The sequence below is a fragment of the Echinops telfairi genome, unplaced genomic scaffold (genome assembly GCF_000313985.2).
Source record: "Echinops telfairi isolate 266 unplaced genomic scaffold, ASM31398v2 ScPeMD7_3533;HRSCAF=4204_1, whole genome shotgun sequence".
Lineage (NCBI taxonomy): Eukaryota > Metazoa > Chordata > Mammalia > Afrosoricida > Tenrecidae > Echinops > Echinops telfairi.
Window position 1 is genome coordinate 19084942 of NW_022107432.1, and position 21436 is coordinate 19106377.

General features: G+C 45.7%; 1 protein-coding gene across 4 annotated transcripts in view; it reads left to right on the forward strand.

Annotated features, from left to right (window-relative positions):
• Positions 1-19555, forward strand: part of ADGRF5 (adhesion G protein-coupled receptor F5) — a 120101-nt gene extending 100546 nt beyond the window's left edge. For 2 of the 4 annotated variants that reach the window (XM_045294832.1, XM_045294831.1), the window contains exons 11-22: positions 113-283; positions 2693-2812; positions 2965-3174; positions 6331-6543; positions 8181-8336; positions 10319-10527; positions 11390-11569; positions 12938-14332; positions 15167-15208; positions 15296-15355; positions 16364-16448; positions 19019-19555. In XM_045294832.1, coding sequence (XP_045150767.1) covers positions 113-283; positions 2693-2812; positions 2965-3174; positions 6331-6543; positions 8181-8336; positions 10319-10527; positions 11390-11569; positions 12938-14332; positions 15167-15208; positions 15296-15355; positions 16364-16448; positions 19019-19098 — 2921 coding nt within the window. In that variant the 3' untranslated portion in view covers positions 19099-19555. Of the gene's footprint in view, positions 1-112; positions 284-2692; positions 2813-2964; positions 3175-6330; positions 6544-8180; positions 8337-10318; positions 10528-11389; positions 11570-12937; positions 14333-15166; positions 15209-15295; positions 15356-16363; positions 16449-18331; positions 18397-19018 lie in introns of all 4 variants that reach the window. The other 2 variants (XM_045294833.1, XM_045294834.1) reach the window with 2 other exon arrangements.
• Positions 19556-21436: the final 1881 nt, after the last annotated feature.

The window sequence follows — 21436 nt, forward strand, 5'->3', positions numbered from 1 at the left end:
CAAAGAGAAGACGTTTCGTTCAATAAAAACCCCGCGCCACTAGTTTTGCTTCTTAATCACTTGACTAACTCAGTTAGCCGTGACAGCAAAAGAATCGCTCATGTCATTGCAGGAACCCAAGAAACAGACTGGGAGTTTGGCTGCAGCAAATACACCGTTAAGGCCTATGGAACCCAGTGCCCAAGTGGGCCATCTGGAACCAAAGTTGTCTACACGTGTGAGTTCATCAGCCTCCACGGGGCCAGAGGCAGTAAGAACATACAAGTGACTTTCACCTCTGTGGGTAAGGGCTCTTTCACTAGAGTTTTTAAGTCATAAACATGCTGTCTCCTTAAGCAAAATCTGCCAAAGAACTGGAAATATCTCTGAGCCAAATGAAGTGGGGCCTTTCCTGGAAATGAGCTTTCGCTTCATTGGAGTCTTTTCTACAATGATAAGAGTCAGGGAAGGTGCCCTGGCACAGTGGTTAACCATGTGGCCTCTAACCAAAAGGTCTGAACCCACCAGCCACACGAAGAGAGAAAGACGTAGCGGTCAGCTTTGGTAAACCCCACAGCCTTGGAAACCCCATGGGGCAGTTCCACGCTATTCTGTAGGGTTGTTGTCAGTTGCAGTTGACGCTGAGGGATTTGTCTTAGTTTGGGTTCAAGAGTAGGAGTGGGGAGAAATGGCTGCAGGAAACACCACCAGTCTTCTCGTCATCGGGCCGAAGTGGACTGGTTGGCAGTTTCCCACTCACAGTAGTCCTAGTTCTGATTGAATGTATTATTAACTTAAACGAATGCCCTTACTTCCTCCTTTTCTCCTCCCATAATCCCTTTCTTCCTCCCTTGTGTTTCAACTGCCTGGTTTCCTCTTCCACCGACCTCACCTCTACCCATGATCTCTTATCTCCCATTTCAACTATTCTACAGAAAACCCTAGAGGAAGACTCCCTAGTTTGATACGTGGTGGATATTTTACATATGGAACAAGGATTGTTCTGATCTTTCCATTAATTCAAATGTTTGCACTGCCATCAGGTTGACTTTGTCTCGCATTGACCCTTTGGTCAGAGACGAACCGACCCTTTGGTTTCCAAGACTGGAAATCTTGATAGCGGCGGAGAGTCTCCTCTTTCTCCTGCAGCAGCGTGACGGCTAAGGTCCAAGAGCTGCCCGTGGTCAGCAGGCTCAATGTTACACTCCCAGAGTTCCTAATTCAGTGCACACCTTTTAGCTCATAAAGCATTATACATTCACTTCTCTCTGCTACAATGGGAGAGTCAAACTTGCTTTTCCACCCACCTTTAAAAATGAACAATTCAGATAAACTATTAGACCCCATTTGTACAATTTCGACAAAGGATTTTTATAAGAAATGTTTGCTTCTCTTGTTCATATTTTCTGTTATTGTTTGTGTTCTTAGCAAACATAAAAATTAGGTTTATCTGAAAACATAATGGCCTGGGAAAAGCCCATGGGTATTTTGAGCAGTTTGCAATTTTGTATAGCAAAAGCAATTTTATTCCCTTCCACATTTAACCCTGGAAGTTGTGTTGACTATGTGGGCGTGGGGGCATATTTAATGTTTGCTGAAAGCCACTGCTTTGATTTGGGACCTCCATGGGGAATCATGAGAACCAGATTGTGGTTCCATGAGCCTTTTTCTGCCCCCAGCTAACCTTTGAAGAGCCTAGTTCAAGGTTCCCAGCCCGAGAGGGCGATGAGAGGAGCCTGCGTGACCATGCTGACGTGCCTTGGGCTGTGTCCGAGCCTTTGAATCCCAATTTCTGAAGGAAATTGTGGAAATCCATGATTTCTTTATATATCGATTAAATGTATTATTAATTTATACTAAGAATAGGATTTTACAGTGATTGAGGAAGGCAGGCTTAAGAAGCCATTTATCTCTAGACGACAGAAGTGAATGGCATTTTGAAATGTCAACTCTGTAAAAAGATATGATCTCAGAGAAGAGGAAGCTAGACCCAGACCAAAAATGAATGGGCCTTTATATAAGCTTTGATGTTTCTGAGGGTCTCTGTTAAGATTCCCGATGCATAATTCCTCAGGAACCAATGTGAAGAGAAACTTCTCAGAGGGACAGCTAGAGAGTGACTTATCCACAGAATGTCTGCACACCCCAATTCTCCTCAGCCTGGGCAGTACCCTGTTTCATCCCTCTACATAAAGGAGAGCCCCAGAAATCACCCATCTGCTCATTAAAACTCACTCACTGTCATGGAGTCAATGCTAACTCATAGCGACCCCCCTGTGGGTTTCTGAGACCGTAACTGTTTACTGGAGAAGAAAGCCCGGACTTTCTCCCGCTGCGAGGTGTGTGGCTTCAAACTGCTAATCGTGCAGATCACAGCCTGATGGGTAACCACTGTACCACCAGGGCTCCGTGTGTTGCTTGTGAGGAAGTCATTATTAAACACTGATTGTGTACTAGATCCAACACACGGAAACCAAGAAGACAGCAGTACCAGCCCTTGAGGCCACCCATTTCTATGGAAGGCACCGAATGAATGAAAACGTAACATGGCATGGTATTACTATGAACGAGGATTTGTGTCGAGTTGACAATGAAGCTGCTATGAGAACTGAGCAGTTTATTCTGCCTTGAGGTGTCATAGCAGAAGTTGGAGGGGAACTTGGGTTAAGTCAACCTCCCTAAGTTTGCAACCTTTTGCCCTACTGACCATCAGGAGATAATTCGAGCCACAAAAGGGAAGTGCACGAGTTCCTAAGGCATGTGATGGACATGAGTACAGTTCAGAGCACCACCGGGAACAGCCTAGAAACGAGTAAAGCCCAGGAGCGTCCAGGTACCAATCCCATGTTGACAGAAGTAGAGTCAGGATGGCCAATTGTTTCTGTCTCTGTCTTAAAGGTCATTCCTCTGTTGAGATCACCAGAAAGACTAAACCTTGGACTGGTTGCCAGTTTTGTTTTGTCTGTTTTGTTTGCATTCTTTCAGCCAACCTAACAATAACCCCGGACCCAATTTCTGTTTCTGAGGGACAAAACTTTTCGATAAGATGCTCCAGTGATGTGAGTTACTATGATGAGGTGTACTGGAACACTTCTGCTGGAATTAAAATATATAAAAGGTTTTATACCACGTGGAGGCATTCTGATGGAGCAGAATCCATACTGACAGTCAAGACTTCCACCAGGGAATGGAATGGTGAGTGGACCACCTAGAAACACAGACTACAGTTCATATTCAGGGAGGGCCTGCGCCGGGACACTTCTTCACCAGCAATAACTTATGTCAGCACATTTATTTCAACAATTATCCGAGAGAAGGAGCTGAGGATCAGAAACAATAAGCAGTATGCCTAGACTTCTTGTTGTTGCTAGGTGCCGTAGAATAGGTTCTGACTCATCACCACCCCTAGCTAGGCACAATGCTAGAAGGAAACACTACCCAGTCTTGCCTCACAATCTTGAGCCCATTGTAGCAGCCACTATGTCAGTACATCTCATTGGAGGTCTTCCTGTGTTTTCCTGACCCTCCACTTTACCAAGCATGATATCCTTTTCCAGGGACTGCCTTTGAAATAGCTCCCCCAAGTACATGAGGTGAAAGAAACCTTCTCGTCCTCCCTTCTGAGGACAGTTACAACTATAATTTTACAAAACAGATTTGCTTGTTCTTCTGGCAGTCCATGGTATATTTAGTATTCTTTACCAACACCATAATTCAAAGGCAGATGTTTTCTTTCAATATTCCTTCTTTGTCCACAAATATGCATCTCTTCCGGTCCATTCGTCAGATCATCCAAATGTTTTCCAAATGTCTTGGCTTTCATGGGTAAATGCATCCAGTGGCGTGTCTATTAGGATGTCTCAATTGGTATTCTATAACTGTCTGGGGTTTGCGTTTGTCACTAATGCTTTCAGTGCTTATTCAAAACCATCATCATTCTCCTATGCTGGCTCCAGAAATGGGTGAATATTGATCATCACATAATGACTGTATATTCCTTCCAGTTTTGTTTGCTGTTTTCTGTGTCATCTACTCTTTTTCCCCCAGAGTCATTCGGTCTCACACTGTGAGGCTGGGTTTGTCCTTCAGTTTGCGGCTTGGTCAATCCCAAGAGTATTCTTTTCTTTGGGTTTTCTAAGTCCAACTCTTTGCACAACTCATTCTAGTACTTTATCTTCTCAAGCCGCCCTTTGGACTCATCTGTGCAGCTCTTTTACTTCATGATTCTTTCCATTTGCATTCTTATGTTCAAGGGCAAGTTCCTGCGTTTCTTCTGATATCCATCTTGGTCTTTTCTTTCTTCCTGTCTCTTTAATGACCTTTTGATTGTTCCATGTATGATATCCTTGATGTCATCCCACAACAAGCCTGATTTTTGGTCATTAGTGTTCAATTTGACAAGTCTATGCAAGAGACGTTCTCTAAATTCAGGTGGGTTCCACTCAGGGTTATACTTTGACTCTCGTGGACTTATTGTAATTTTCTCCAGCTTGAACCTGAACTTGTTTATGGGCAATCGATGGTCAATTCTACAGTCAGGCATTGGTCTTGTACAAATTGATGATATAGTGAACTACATCATCATCTCTTTCCAGATGTGCAGTAGTCGATTTGATTCCTGTGTTTTCCATCTGTGAGGTCCGTATGTATAGTTTGAATTTATATTGCATTTGAGTGTTAGTCCGGATAGACTAGAAAAACAAATTCGTAGACACATATGTGTGTAGGAAAGAGTTTTATGTACAAGAATAATTGAACATTAAGAAAACATCCCAGCCCAGTCCAGATCAAGTCCATAAGTCCAATATTAGCCCATATGTCCAATACCAATTGATACAGTCCTCTTCAAACTCATGAAACACAAGCAATGATGCCAAATGCAGGATGATCACAGGCCAGTGGGTGGAAAGTCCTGTGGGTCCCGTGGCAGTGTAAGGATCTCAGCACTGGCAAGGATTTTCCAGTGGCTTCTCCAGGTCAGGGCACTAGTATAGTCCCATGTGTCTTGTCAGCTGCAATGTCTCCCAGGGAATGAGCTGAAACAATGAGAGAGAGAGTGTGTGTCTACCTCCTCCAAGGGGGAATACAGGAGTTTCCAGAATTCTCAGGAGAAGGCCATACCCACACAGAAGCCTCATTGACTATGACCTGATTGACAAGCTAGACTCCACACCTTCACTCTTAATCCTCTCAAATTGACAAATGATTATGTAACTACCACAATTTGCAATAAAAGGTATTTAATGAAGAAGTTGCTGGTGTTGCAAAACTCTATAATGTCATCTCCACCATTTTTTTCTAACACCAAAGCCATATTTTCTGGCTACGGTATTTTCTTATTTGTTTTCAACTTCAGAATTACAATCACTAGTAATTACCAATGCATCTCAATTGCATTTTTGGTCAATGTCAGACTGAAGCAGCTAGTAAAATTCTTTACTGTCTTCATTTTTGGAATTTTTGAGTAGTGCAAAATTTGAATAAGAGAAATGCTATAGTAATTGGTCTTCTTCATAGACATATGGATTATATTATCATTGACAGTGTTGTACTTTAGGAAAGATCTTTGATTTCTTCGTTCATGACAAACATGGTGCCATTCCAAATCTATTTGTTACTCATGACAGAACAGATCATATGATTGTCGGATTCAAAATGACCAACATCAATCCGTTCAACTCTCTAATGACTAGGATATGGATCACCATGCATTTCATTTCATTGCTAGATTCACACTTCATATATTCCACATTTTGGTGATTCATGGATGGCTGTGATGTTTCTTCACTCAGTGCTTCACTCCAGCCACGTCACTATGTGTGATTCTACTTTAGAAGATGGTTTTTCTCCAGTCATATAGTGAGGGCCTTCTGATCTGAGGGGTTCATCTTCTGATGCTCTATCTGGCAAGGTCTTCCTGATCTCAGATGGTTTCCACTGTTATTTTTAAGAAGTAGATCCTCGGGTCCAGGTCCCCAACATTCTATCAGACCAACAACTCTCCTCAAAGAAATTCCAATCACAATACACACAAATTACCATTTATGCCCTGGATTGGTGGCAGAGTCTTGGCTTAGGTTGAGGAACCTGGTTTGAAACTCAGTTCCACGCCTAACAAGCTGTTCGGTGACCTTTGTTCAACATTGACATCTACATGGCCATGGATTAATTTTTCAAACAGAGACTTCAGGTGAAGAGCTGATCAAGCATTTTCTCCCGCAATATTCAGGAAGTTGTATTGTGTCTTTGAACGGACTTCGCGGGGAGCTTTTCCTCCTCTTAGCCTTCTCAGAAAATACCTTGGCTGGGTGGTTATTTCATTGTATCTTGTGTTTGCTTCCTTCCACTCAGGAACCTATCACTGTATATTTAGGTATAAAAATTCATACAGTATTGCCACCAAGGATGTCATTGTTCATCCACTGCCTCTTCAGCCGAACATCATGATTGATCCTTTGGAAGTTGCTATTTCATGCAAAGATTCCTACACCTTCCAGTGCTGCATAAAGGAGCATGAAGACTACAAAGTGACTTTCCAGAGGGATTCCTTTTTCTTTCCTGCTGGTGAGAAGACAACTCTCGATTTGTCTGGGTAATCTTATTTCACATGGGTGGAGTCTAAAAGTTCACCTTAAAATAGAGAGGTAAAACACAAAGCAGGCAGAGGGCAGGATCAGAAACAGAATGCAAATGAGCAGAATCCCATGAGCCTTTGTTAGCTTCTATTCTGCACTGGCTTACGGATTCATTTCGGAAGCTGTGGGAGCGTTGAAGGCAGTATTGAGACACCTTTACAAAATTCCCACTTTCCTAAGATGGCAAACCAGACATAGCCTCATCGTTCCATCCTTTGGGAAACAACTAGACAGCCTAGAAAAATAGCCCCCAAGGGGCATTTAAATCCACAGCTGAGCAGACAAGAAAATAAGAGAAGTAACCAAGTGCCAAAAAGATTAAGGGAAGGAAAAAATAGACACGTGTGCTTTGTCTGACGATGGGACCTCTGACTTTGTCATATTAGAGGTGCTAACGGTCCTCACCTAAGCAGCGCACTCCCTCCAGGGTGCACGATGTCAGGGTCTTTGCTGGGTTTCATACTCACGGAGAAAGTAGCTCAGGAAAGCAAAGTCTACTGTGGGGAGTTAGATCATGGTCTCCTCTCTAGATGGGAAAATGTTTCCTTGAGAATTCCAACTGCCCTGCCCTCACCAAAGCTTCAGGATTCAATTTATCCTTCCTATGCGATTCAGGAGACTGAGATAGTACTGTGACATGGGCGATGAGTAACAGCTGGGAAAAATAACTTTTAATCCTCACTGATAAGTGGTACCCGTAATCTGGATCTCTCATAATTCCCACAAAGGTTGACCAACGATAAACCCATAACCCCAAATCTCAAAGCCTACAACACCCTCATAGAGGTCTTAAATCTTGCTTATTCTCTCAATAGCTCTTCATTGAGGGGCTTCTTAATGCAAAGCATCATATTAGACAATGAACAGGGAGGGAAAACAAACTTGGGCACATATGTTACCGTCCAGATGGGTCCGTGTCATCAAAGACTACACATGTACAATTAAATATTCCAAATGGATCATGCAGAAAGTAATAACAAGGGGAATTTAGGAAAGCAGGGACCTGATGAAAATTAGAGTACTCAAAGAAGGTCGAATGGTCCAAGGACATGGAATCAAGCTGGGTGTTGAAGTACTAAAGCATTTCACTATTCGGTACTTTGAAGGCAGACATTCAGTGCTGTCCACATGTCAGACTCTGAGCTAGACCCTGGAAGACACATGACAAATAAGATCAGTGACTTGTTCCTCAGGTGCACAAGGTCTAGTCGAGAAGACAACCCATATGTAGCTATTATACAAGGAGGAAGGCAGGGTAGGAAAAATGAGATTTGGGGAGCTAAATGGATACTGGGAAAACATTCTGGTTGTCAAAAATGTACGTATGCAGGTTTGGAGTAGAGGCAAAGTTTTGGTTAGCACACATGTCATTATGGGCTTATTCATATCTAAGACCCAGAGGCAAAACATAAATCAACAAAATCACATAAAAAATGAATGTGATGCATTCCAGAGCTCATGTGGAGACTCGCTTCAGGCAGATTTATCCATATCATATGAACTAACAATGTGTGTGTTTTTGATTCTCATCTTGTGACTTAATTCTTCCTGTAACTTTATCTTTAGCAAAAGAAGTTCATGAGAAGCAAGTGTGCTACAGATACAGCTTCCTGGCAAGCTCAAAGGCCAGGTGTCCAAAAACCATTGAGATGTTTTGTCACTTTATGAATGCTGCCAATAATTCGGTTCAGAGTCAACCTATGAAGCTCAATCTGGTTCCTGGTAAGAGTATTTCAAATCGCTTCAAAATGTTATGGTCAAGGAGAAAAATCCATGTATATCCATTCACACTCCCATGCCTTCATTCAGTACAGATCTGCTGAGCATCCTCAGTGTGGCAGGCCTTGGGCTAAGTCAGGAGCATTTAAAATACACATGCCATGTTCCCTCATCTCAATGCTAAGAGAAAGATGGACGTGATAAGAAATAGTATCAGATATGATGTGATGCTTACCAAACTTGCAATGTATGGGCAGCCAGAAGAGAAGAGTGTCACTCTGCTGGAGATAGTGGGGGTGGGGGTGGGGGAAAAAAGGAACACAGTTGAGAAATTCTTGCAGGTAAAATCATGGTTTTGCTGTGTCTGGGAAGCTCCGCAGTCCACTGGACAGGTAAGTGTGGATAGTATCTGTGTACCGCAGAGACTGTCCCTTGAAGCTGTGGCAGGGGGAGGCTGTCTCCATTACCAGGCCTGAGACCGAGTTGCATGAGAAGCATGTATCTATAAGGAAGCGGCAACAGTTTTCCCATCCCTGGTCATCGCTTAGTCAATACGCCCTCATAAAATGTTTTCAGGGTAAAAGGTCGTTGATATATGTAGCTGTTCTGTAATAACTCATGCTGAAGAGCTCCTCGCAGTATCAGTAGAGGAACAAGTGGACATTTGATGATCCTAGGCTTCTGCCGCTGGTATCCCTTCCAGGAGTCTTCCCACTAAAGAACCTCTGATCTCAGAAGGATCCCGTGGCCCATTACCCAGCTTGAGTGTCCTGTATAATTTGTGGACATTCTCACATGCATGGCAGCTGGGCCCTAGACATCACAGCAGGAAGCGGTTTAGAGTCCCCTCTCTGAGTCACTGTACCCTATGCGAGGGCTGGCCAGGTCCCCTCCTCCTTCTCCCTCTATATTAGCCCAGGCAGTGACGTGTCTCTGTCACCTGTTTTTTATGCTTCTCCTCTTTCTTGATCCCAAAGCCAGTTTGGCTTCATCTTCCCAGGAAAGTATACTCGCTCATTTTAGAATTTGTATACAATGACTGAGATGCTAACTAAATAAATGCGAAGTAAAAAACCAGGCAAGAGAGTACTGCCCCTTCCTCTGAGGGTCAGGGCTCCCGGGACTCCAAAGACATTGCAACAAATGTCACTTCCCATTCATCATCTTTCAGGGAAACTAGAAGGAACAAATGCTTCAAGAGATTGCCTGGAAGATTCGGACCGTTCCAAAGAACAATGATCACCCCAATCGACTGTCATTGAGTAATCTCTGACTCCTAACAACCCTCTGGGGGAAAGTAGAACTTCCCCCATAGCGTTTGCAAAGTTGCAGTCTTAACAAAAGCAAAGTGTCAAGTCTTTCTCCCACCGGTGGGTCCAAGCCCCTGGGTTTTGGGTTGAGCAGTTAACCACAGTGCCCCCAGGGCGCCTTCACGGGGCCTGCAATTCCTATGACTAATGGGGTCTTTGAGTTAAGATGATGCTCCTGGACATTGGCTGCCCATCGGCATCATCGAGAGATCCTGAAGATGAACTGGTGCCTGCATCTGACCGCTAGAGAGTCATGAGCCCAGACACTAAGGGCAGCAGAGGTGGGGAGGAGGAGCTCAAGAGCTTCTCAGGTGACTAAGTGTCCTTCCTGTTCAGATGGGCACATAATAAACTTGTCATTTTCCATGGTTTTGCTTCTCCATAAAAGAGGAGATTCCCGGGAACTAGGGGTGGGATGAGGCGTGGGGAAAACACATTCTTTTAGGAAAAGCAAGTGCAGATTAAGGAAGTCGAGTCTATGTGGGAAGTAATGAGGGGCTTTGGAAAATCAAGGGTATAATGCAATTTTGGACCCTCAGAAAAAGGTCATTGAAATTAAAGAGGAACAAATGGCTTCAAACATCAAATGTCAAAATTCTACCAATACCGGACCATACATCCACTGGGTTTCCTATTCTTTTTCATTGTTCCCTTATTTCTACGTTTCCATCGCAGCGGAAAACATCACATGCCAAGATCCCAAAATAGGTGCTGGAGGACCTGGAAAAGTCATCCAGAAGCTATGCCAATTCTCAGATGTTCCCAGAAGCCACGGCAATACCATGGGTGGGATCATCACTTACAAATGTGAAGGGTCCCAGTGGAGGGTGAAGAGAAATGACTGCATCTCAGCCTCAATATATAGTCTGCTCCATTTGGCCACGGTGAGCCTTAGACCTTGACTCTGAGCTTTCTGGGGATATCTGTCTGGGTTATCATATTTCTTGGCTTTTAGGAAAAGGGACAGTCAGTATGTTGATATTGCTCTGAAAGTTTCTCTAGCAATAACATCTACTTGCACATTGGTCATCAAGTTGACCTATGTCTTACTGCTTCCCTTCTATGTGTGGCATCATAGGTAGTAGCTCCCTTCAGAAGAACAGGCGCACATAAGCTAAGCAAGTTATTCCAACAGAACCGCGAGATGTAACTGCAAGCACTTGCCCAAAGGGACAGAATGAGCGGTGGGGTCTGATGAGAGGATGAGCCACCTAGGTTTTAACATTGAAAGAGTTCCAAGGGAAGGAGAGCTTTGGAATGACTAGACAAGTAGAATGCAGAAAGGCGAAGGAAGAAGTATTCTAGATAAAGGGGTGCATGGGTTAAAACCTAGAGGTAAACAAGGGCCAACTGTGTTCTGAGTTCTGAGGACAATTAGTAGACCAGTTAGGGTGGGGAAGAAGCTTCATAGAGGCGAGTGGTCAGAAGAGATGATCATTTGAAAGTGAAACCTCTCTTCATCAGGAACCTTTCTCTGATGATCAACTCTGCAATGACCAATTGTATATGAAATTTCAGGACACTCAAATGAGTGAAACACATGCAAAACAGTGTTGCCCTTCCCCGGTGGGCATAAGTAAATTTCTGGACACCAGAGGAGTGGCATGGTAAAGTGATGATGTCATGAACATCATTCTGGTGGACTAGATGAGAGAGAGACTGTATTTGAGGTGTCATAGACCGATCAATAGAACCCGAGGTCTGTACTGATGGCTGTTACACTTCTTTTGGTTTTTCTTTTACTAGTTTTTGACCACAAGCCCGTCTCAGGATGAGAAGCTCCCGGCATATCTGCGTAATCTCTCTGCTAGCACAGGCAAGGTGGAACAAGAAATCAGCGCATCCCCTGGTAATCTGGGCGCAGTTATTAGTATCCTTGATTTGCTCTCAACAGTTCCAACCCAAATGAATTCCGAGATGATGACGGTGAGTTCATCCTTGCAAGAGTTTGGGTCTTGCCTTGTCACTCCGCAGTACTTAAGATCAAGAAGCAGAATTAATTAATCAGCAATGCTGTTCTTTCTCTACCTCTCCTAGTGCCATGCAATGCTTCGCAGGGGTAGCTCCCTCACATAATCACATAACCTGCCCTGCCAGGGATGGCTTTAGGATAGTGGAGCATGTTTCCAAGATTCATTTTGAGATGTGTTGAGTGAATCTCTGCTTTGCTTTCTTCATCAAATAAAATGAATTTTATCTGCCTCCCTGCAGAGCTGGGGATTAAAAAAAAGGTTTTGAAATATGGATAAGGTAATATTTTCAAAGGTCTCAAAGAAACATATGAGCTTTGAAGCAGTCAGGTCCAGGCAGGAAAGAGAACGTACCTGCAGTTGTTTGAAGAAAGAAGGTTTGGATGGATGATATGGAAGAGATACTCATAGAAGTGAACTAGCGTGGAGGAACAAACGAGGGGTGTTGCGGCATCCAGAGACCAGACATTTATGGGAAAGGGCTGCGACAGCCAGGCGAGCACTTCAGTCTGAGTATGGACCGCTGACCCAGAGTTGTATGAGGAGCCTTCAAAAAGCGCTGTGGACAAATGGAGTGAAAAGATAATGGAATGTTCCCACAGACTCTCTAAAGCCCCCTGGTAGTCTTGGCAGAGCAGCTCTTGCCAGAGATGCAGTGAGGAGGCTGGGGATGGGGATGGGTTGTAGGAAAATCTATTCCACTCCCCTATCCTGCCAGGCCTCTCATGGGTGGGACTTAACTAGAGGCCAACTGGTATGCTGGCTGGACAACAAAGCCTAAAGCGGCCCTCGTTACAGAGGACAGAACAAGGAAATGAGGGAAAGAGCAGAAAGGGGAAATGATGGGCCCATGTTTGTAGGAGAAAGAGTCTAATTATTTGACTGAAAAAGATGCCTTTGACAGCACTTGCAGGGCTCATTTGTTGCTCAGGGTCATTTGAGATGACCCCACCCCTGCAGGGAAAATCACATTTGCCAAAAAAGCCTTTGGAGGTTAAGGTATAAAACAATCATCATCATAAAACTATCGATAAATCTATCTTGCAATCTGCTGAAGTGCCCTTCATGAGTGGTAGGTAGTGGTTTCCATGACAGCTATTGCCTAACCATTTAAAGCATCATAGATTTAGGGATCCATCTGCCAGTTTTCTGCCATAAGAGGACAGGTCTCAGAGCGCCCTCTGGTCTGCAGTGCCCCATCCTTCTATTTCCTCTCACCTGGGCCTACTCATCATGATTGATTATCATCCTGATGATGCTACTTGCTTTCCTCTGTTGTGTTGGAAGAGTGTATCAGTTTGACCCTCTGCCCTCTCTACTGTAGCACGTTCTCTCTACGGTGAACGTCATTCTCGGAACGCCTGCCATGAGCACCTGGAAGACGTTACAGCAGCAACAGACCAACGAGAGCTCACGGCTACTGGATTCAGTGGAGAGGTTTTCTCGAGCTTTACAGTCAGGAGATGGCGTCATTTTGCCCTACTGCCAAACCAATGTGCAGATGAGGGGCATGGTGATCAGAAAGGGCCACTCACAAAACTACAAGCAGAGCTTTGTCTTCTCAGACGCAGAGCTCTGGGGCAACGTGGTCATTGATGAGTCCCAGCTGGAAGGCCTGCAGCCAGATGCGTCTATTGTCACCGTGGCTTTCCCAACTCTCAAAACCATTCTTGCTCAGGACATCCAGGCAAACAGTTTTTCAAAGAGCTTAGTGATGACCACCACCGTCAGCTCCCACGTCACCACGCCATTCAGGATTTCCATGGCTTTTAAGAACAATGATCGTTCGAGTGGAGTGCCACGATGTGTCTTCTGGAACTTCAAGCTGGCCAATTACACAGGGGGATGGGACAGTGACGGGTGCTATGTTAACGAAGTAGATGGCGACACTGTCTCCTGTACCTGTGACCACCTGACGTCCTTCTCCATCCTCATGTCCCCTGACTCCCCAGACCCTGGGTCTCTCCTGAAAATCCTACTGGATATCATATCTTATATTGGGCTGGGCTTTTCCATTCTGAGCTTAGCCGCCTGTCTGGTGGTGGAAGCCATGGTGTGGAAATCGGTGACCAAGAACCGGACTTCCTACATGCGCCACATCTGTATCGTGAACATTGCCGCCTCGCTTCTCGTGGCGGACACCTGGTTCATCGTGGCAGCTGCCATTCATGACCATCACTACCCCCTCAACGAAACCGCCTGTGTGGCCGCCACCTTCTTTATTCACTTCTTCTACCTGAGCGTCTTCTTCTGGATGCTGACGCTAGGCCTCATGCTCTTCTACCGGTTGGTTTTCATCCTGCACGACACCAGCAAGTCCATCCAAAAGGCCATTGCTTTCTCTCTGGGCTACGGCTGCCCCCTTGTCATCTCAGTCATCACCGTGGGAGCCACCCAGCCACGGGAAGTCTACACGAGGAAGAATGCCTGTTGGCTCAACTGGGAGGACACCAAGGCCCTGCTGGCTTTCATCATCCCCGCGCTGATCATTGTGGTGGTGAACGTGACCATCACAGCTGTGGTCATCAGCAAGATTCTGAGGCCTTCCATTGGAGACAAGCCAAGTAAGCAGGAGAAGAGCAGCCTGTTTCAGATCAGCAAGAGCATTGGGGTCCTCACGCCACTCTTGGGGCTCACCTGGGGCTTTGGTCTCGCCACCGTGTTCCAGGGTAGCAATGCTGTATTCCACATCGTGTTTACGCTCCTCAATGCCTTCCAGGTGAGTCCTTAGTGCCTGGATTTCAGGAAGTATCTACTCGGGACAAATAACAGTAGCAATGCAAACAGGAGTCGGAATGAGGAAGGAGTTCAGTCCCCAGGAGGCTCCAGCCCTAAAATGCAGTAGAGATAAGAAGGATACATTCCTGGGCTCCCATGGAGGTCCCTACCTTTTATCGACAGCAGTATAACTTCGTCGTATCTGCAGCTTGCTTCTAAATGTCAGGAAGGTTCCTGACCATACAAGCTGGAGGAATGTCTCTTCCCTACCCTGAATTTTGCTATGCATCCCACATTATCTTCGAGCAGTTTATCCCCCAAATAATAATGCTGCTGTTAAAACAAGTAACAAGTGAAACAAATAAGGCTTATATCTTATAACCTTCACAATATAGCTTGATTGGAAGAGACTAATAATCCAATCCCAGTTCCCATCATAACCTTATGAGTGACGCTGTCGAGACCAGTGTGGTTAGAACCATAACTAACAGGATTTCTAGTTCAGGGTGGGGTGAGGAAGATAGGGGAAAATATCTTTATGATATTATAGCATTTGAAGTGTCTTAGCGGGGACCTACTCCATCCTTGTTTAACATTATCATATATGAGACTCAGTCCATAAACCCAAAGGAGGAAAAAGGTAATACCAATGCAATGTCAGGTTAATTAAGGTGCCTAGTTTCTTAATAAAGTTGCCTAAATATACACCATGTGAACAATAGTATATATAATAAACATAGATTTATTATATATCTCACTGCTGTTGAGTCAATTCTCTCAGCGTGTGTATTATATAATGTCATTCAAGCACATCTCTTCCTAATTCTTTACCCAGGGATTATTCATTTTACTGTTTGGATGTCTCTGGGATCAGAAGGTAAGAGCAACACCAATTTCATGCTTGTAGAAATTGATGGTACTCGGGGTGAGTTGAATTGACAATTTGTTCTTTTGAACAATGTAGGTCCAGGAAGCTTTGCTGAATAAGTTTTCACTGTCAAGATGGTCTTCACAGCACTCAAAGGTAAACTTACGCTCTGTGGTGAGTTCCCATTTCGGGTCCCAAGGTAATTCCCTAAAATTGTGCCATCAAGCCCAAACCAAGCCCACTGCCATCAAGATCATTCTTATTCCCTGTGGAACAGAGCAGAGCTGCTTCCGAAGGTTTCCAAGATCGTCGTGGGAACAGACAGCCTCGTCTTCCTTCTGCAGAGTAGCCAGTGGGTTTGACCTACCAACCTTATGATTAGCAGCCCAACATCTAAGCCACTGCACCACAAGGACTCCTGAACAGGGCACAGTAACTCACTGCTATCCAGTTCATTCTGACTCACAGCGACCATACAGGACAGGGTGGAAATGCCCCTATGACTTTTCTAAGACTGGAACTCTTTACAGGAGTAAACAGTCTAATCTTTACAGGAATGGGCAGACTACCAAGTTTCTTCCTAGGGACTTCTGGGTAGATTCAAACCTCTAACTTGCTGGTTAGCAACCAAGCACATTAACCATTTGCACCATCCAGGGATCCCAGAAAGTAAACATCATACTTGAATAGATATTGAATATATTTGAATATGGATTGCCTCTCAGATGTCACAGGTGCTAGAAACATGTAAACCAGGAAAGCATCTGTTTTAAAGTTATTTGCCTAATATTCGTGGTGACATTTGAGCCGCTCCAGGTGGTTCTCCTGCATGATTTGTTTACAGTAGAAATTCAGTTCATCTAGGCCAACTGAGGGAGCAGAATCAGAAGCAGTCATTGACCATTGAACCAAACCCGCTAACCCCAGTCAATCCCAACTCAAATACTCCAATATAGGGTCTCTGAGATTATCAATCTGTCTGAGAGCGGACAGCCTCGTCTTTTCCCAGCAAAGTGGCTGGTGAGTATGAACCACTGGCCTTGCCTTTGGCGGTCCAGCCCTGACCGGAGAGTGCCGCCAGGACAAGCCAGCAGCAAATGATCCCTGCTCTTCGGTCTAACAAATTGCTCTTTGTAATTGCCTTTTTCCCTCTCTTACGTCTAGTCAACTTCCCTCGGTTCATCCACACCTGTATTTTCTATGAGTTCCCCGATATCAAGAAGATTCAACAACTTGTTTGGTAAAACAGGTAAGTGGAGTCACCTAGGTGCCCCTTGGTTGACCATCACAAGCTTGTTCTGATGGCCGGAGTCCTTCACTTCCCACCCCAACTCCACCATACATGCATCCCTCTTGCCATTGACTTCCAGTGACCTCACTGGAGAGGAGGTTAAAGTATAGGAACTTGCACAACTCTTCTACATGACTAGGAGGCTGGTCCAGAGGGCAACTTCCCTGCTATGAGCAACGAGTAACTCCTGAAAAATCCGATCTAGAGAATCTAGACACGCCTTTCAAGAGCTGCCTTTCAAAAGCACCATCCGTCATAAAAATGAGAACCATCCATTGCTGGCCTTATCCAGCACAGAATCCTTGTCTAGCTCAGGTGAAAGTGAAATAGGTAGCTACCATCTCCTGGTCCTGATGCAGCAAAGAACTTCTTTGGAAGATCCTACTCCCGGATCCCATGATGGGGTGGTCCTTTTCCTTTTGGGAGTTGTAGTTGTTCACCTGGAGATTTCCAAAACCGTGGGTGCACCTATGAAGGAGCAGGCTAGATCACTTTTCTTCGAGAAACAGGCACCATTAAAATGCACACCTCAGAAGTGGAAGGTAAGTGGTATCACGAACCTTGGGCAATGGGTGCCAACTGTGCTGGCAAATTGAGATGCCCATCCCATGTCAACATCTCCCTAGAAAAATAAGCGCCAGTGTCCTTTCCAGCTTCTTGGAACCAAGCGGATCTGACAAATGCAGAGTCTAGAAATGTGTTGATCATCCAGGCGAAGACTTTTCCCAGGAGAACTGGCTAGGAGAAGATCGATGGCTTGCTAAGATCCCAAAGAACCTGTTATTTTCCCCTGTCATTCGATACAGGATTCGTGCACGTGGGGTGAGGGGATCCCCGCACTCGAACAGGTCCTCGGGAGCGACTTTGTGATTATGGAACATAATAAAGGCAGATAGACAAAGCAGGGGACGGAGGCTCCTTGTCCTTTGTCAGGGTCAGGAGAGTGAATGTCTTTTCCAATGGGTTTATATCATGGGGCTTACAGATCTTTCATAAGGCATGCACGTTGTCTAGCAAACGGAGCACATAGGTGACATAACAAACAAGCAATGAAATGAAGCACCATCTTGACCTAGTGCTAGATGACTTCCAATGCCCCTGAGCCCTCCCCAGGGGAGCAATCTGTCAGAAGAGTTTGCTGCATTTTACAGTGGGTTGGACTATAGAACCTGATTGCGCTTATCTACAGATAACCTCCAGGCACAGGGACTAGCAGCCGCTGCAGGAATGATGCATTTTATATGGTAGCTCCTTTATGACCGCTCCTTTCTGGGGGGGTTATTGGAGGGACTGTGTTCAGTCGCGGCAATGCATTTTGAGATTTATTTAGATCTCATAACCGTGAGGGTCTTCCCCAACCGGAGTTGGCTTTCCAGAGCCGTGGTTATGAGCAGTGGGGACTGAAGCTGCCGCACGTTCTCAAACAGTCCCGCAGTTGACCACACGTGAAGCTGCCAGACCTTCCTCACATGTCACTTGGAAAGTCACCCGCTCTACCTGTTGTCCAAGACTCAGGTAGTCGGGACGTGGCAAGACCACCTTACTCTTTGCCAGCTGACACACGCCATGGGCATCCGGTGAGGAAAGCAAAAACTCTATGGAATCCTTAACGAGGCTCAGAACCAGGCGGTAGGGAAGGCTGCACCAACGCGCCCCTGGCTTGTGTATCAGCCGGAGAGCTGCTGGAGCGGGGCTGTTTCTGGAATCAGCTGGGTGTTGGAGTCGGAGACACCTGGTCATCATCACTTGCCATCACTTTGCGAGGGTCACTGACGCAGTCGCGACTCCAGCCCGTTGGAGGGGTCCGCAGTCCCTGTAACTCTGGTTTATGTTGTTGGCAGCCCCAAAGACTCCTCCCAGGCAATGACGGAAACCTTGTTAGCTGTGGCAGTTCCCGAATCTGATGGTAGGGTGGGCACTGTGTCTCTCTCCTTCTCCCCCCACACGCCCTCTTCTCTCCCGACACTGAGCACCCTGACGCCCTTGCCATGGTGCTGACGTCTTTCCCCGATGTGGTCCAGAGCCTGCCCTCCCTGCTCCACTGGCTCCCGGCACTTTGGATGGTGTCTCTTGATTTCTGCTTCTTTTCTGGACATACTGTTTCTTCCCCTGTGACGTTTTCCCCTTCACTCGATCCCTCTTCACAAGCTCAGACCTTTCAGCTTGGCTTTCAGAGCCCTTCCAAGGGCTTTCCCAAGTCACTCCACCCCAGGAGACCCAGGAGGTCCCTAGCCCCTGCATGCGGTGGTGTGTAGAGTAGCTGGTCACATGAAGCTCTTCCTTCGTAGGCATCTGGCTGCTGGTCTGATGGGAAGTAGCTAGTGCTTGCCGGCTGCAATGCTGCTGCCTTGTTTGTTCCCTGGCACCTCTGGGTACTGGGAGGAGGGCCAGCATGAGTGGATTCCCAGGTTTGGCCGAGCTTACCCGACTCCTGCAGCAGAACTCCACAGTAGACCGTGAGGTGATGTTCACACCCCGGCGGTCCCCAGGGTCTGTCTCTAAGGCTGGGCCGCTGCTCTGTTTTGCAGGAACATACAACGTGTCTACCCCGGAAACGACCAGTTCTTCCATGGAAAACTCATCCAGTGCTTACTCCTTGCTCAACTAGGAACAGGAGAATCCAACCCATGTGACCTCCCGAACTCAGTGGATGTGCTCAGAAAGAAGGGATCCTGTCTCAGCGAGGGGTAAACGGTGCGCTCCGCAGCCCGCGGGAAGCAGCCCCTGTAAAGACTTTATCCCCGCAGGGCGGCGAGGCTTCGTTTTGTAAAGACGACGACGAAACGCGGATGTTTAATGTTGCGTCCCTCCCTCTCCGTGATGCCAAATGTGTGTATAGTATTTAAGTGGAGTCGCGTTCCCCCGAGGCCCAGCTTCTCGTCTATACTGTAGAACAGGGTTCGGAAGAGGTGTTTTCACGTTTCACACACTGAGCATAAAGAGAAGTGTTGATTCATGTAATCAGGAAAAAGGTAATGCCTGCGATGCTTCAATGAATTCTTTTTAGGGAGGGAAAAAGACAGAAGGGAGGGAGGGAGAGGGCGAGGGAAGTCAGAGAAGAGAGAAGGAAGGGAGGAAGGAGGGAGGGAAAGAAGCAAGGGATGACTGGAATGTGGGAAAACAAAGAAAAGATCACGGATAAACATTAACGGCCAGATGTTGATGTCCATGAGAATAATCTCATAGAACTGCGTAGATGCTGTAATGTTAGGAATAGAAAACGGCTCAGACGGAAACTAGAAGGCCCAGGGTGTGGAAATTGATGTTTTCACAGTCAAAGAGAAAAAAATAAAAGGCAGTAGAGCAAATTAAAAGGACTCCGCCGGATCAGGGTGCTTCCCATGGTTAATGTTGACAAGACATCCGTGGAAGGAAAGGGGGTCACTTGAGGTTGCACATCTGCAGCCCTTCATCTGTTAGTTAAGGTGTGAGCTGAGTGGAAGGAATCTGCAGAGATAATCACGTCGAGAGACCTTATTAGACCCAAGTAGAAGCAGACTGCTGATTAAATTTCCAATAACCAGTCAGCCATTTGCCGCTAAATTGGCCCCAACTCATGGCGACCCCATGTGGGTCAGAATGGAATTGCCCCTGCTCTCCCCGCCCCCTCCTATATTTAATGGCTTTAACCAGGTACTTCTCTGTGCATTGTAGAATAGATTTTAATGATCTGACAGCACTGTATATTGTTGATGTTCCTGTTATTGTGACTGTGGATTGAAGGCTCCGTGATGTGTTGTATAGCTCAACTCTGTATCACTTCTTTCGGTCCGTCCGTAAGTGCCAGGCCAATATACAGTAAGATTTTTGTACAGTCTCATTTGTGTTTATTCCAACCACTTAGTACGCTCCCAGAGAGAAGTTGTACGGCTGATGAATCTCTGTGCCAAGTGACCCTGGGACTTCTGAACAGATCATGGACCTTTCCCCCAAGAGTTGGTTGTTTGTGGGGTGTGTGTGTGCATGGCTCTGAATACACAATTATCTATTATCGCGGCATCCATAAGGCTAAACCAAGTGCGATAATAGATACGGCCACTGTCCATTCCAAAGCAAAGTCATCTCAATAGGAAACAGACAAGACAAATTGTGGGCTCTAGGTGGGGGCCCTCGGGGATGGGTCGTGGTCATGAGTACTGAGAACCCAAAACGGGGCCACCTACAAGAAGATAGGACCAAAGATGCGACATTGCACAAGCACGTATTGAGGTTCGAAGAATTTTCCTTTAATATATGAATTCTTTAAAACAGTCTCCCTTGTAGTTTTTTATTTGACATTATATTTCTTCTTCTTGTTTATCCCCAGGAGAAAGGGACGGGGTATCATGTGGGCTCAGAGCCCTAACAATGGCTAAAGTAGATGAACTTACTTCTACACATTTGTGAAATAAAAGAGACGTTTATTCCCGAATCTAGGAATTGTCACATTATTTTCCCAGTTGAATGGTTCCTTATGGAAAGTGCCTCAATGCAGACCAAGGTCACCAGGGGATGGTCAACTTTGGTCAGAAGTTCAGTGCCAAGAAAACAGAGCTAGAGAGTTAGTTAGGAGACAGCCGAACTGGAATTCGATTTTAGAGAAACGTGGCTGCTTGACATGGAATTGAATTTGGTTTCTGGATTCAACAAGGAGAACAGAGCCAGGGTTCTAAAGCAGTGTTTTAGAATAGTGTTCATCTGGCAATTTGGACAGAATTAGTCAAGGGGAACCTGAGAGGAGGAAGTGGTTCTATGTTGACTAACTCAAAGGAACAAGACCTGCTAAACTGCCTCTGACCCCACTCCCTTAGGGATCGTTGTGGTTACTGTTGGAAATGGGAATCTCCGCCAAGTGAAAATTCCATAGGCTGTAGACCTGGATCTCTGCCCACATTCGTTCCCCAAGGCACGCTGGCTATCCAGACCACATGTTTGCATGCATGCCTCGCGTGAGCACACACACACAC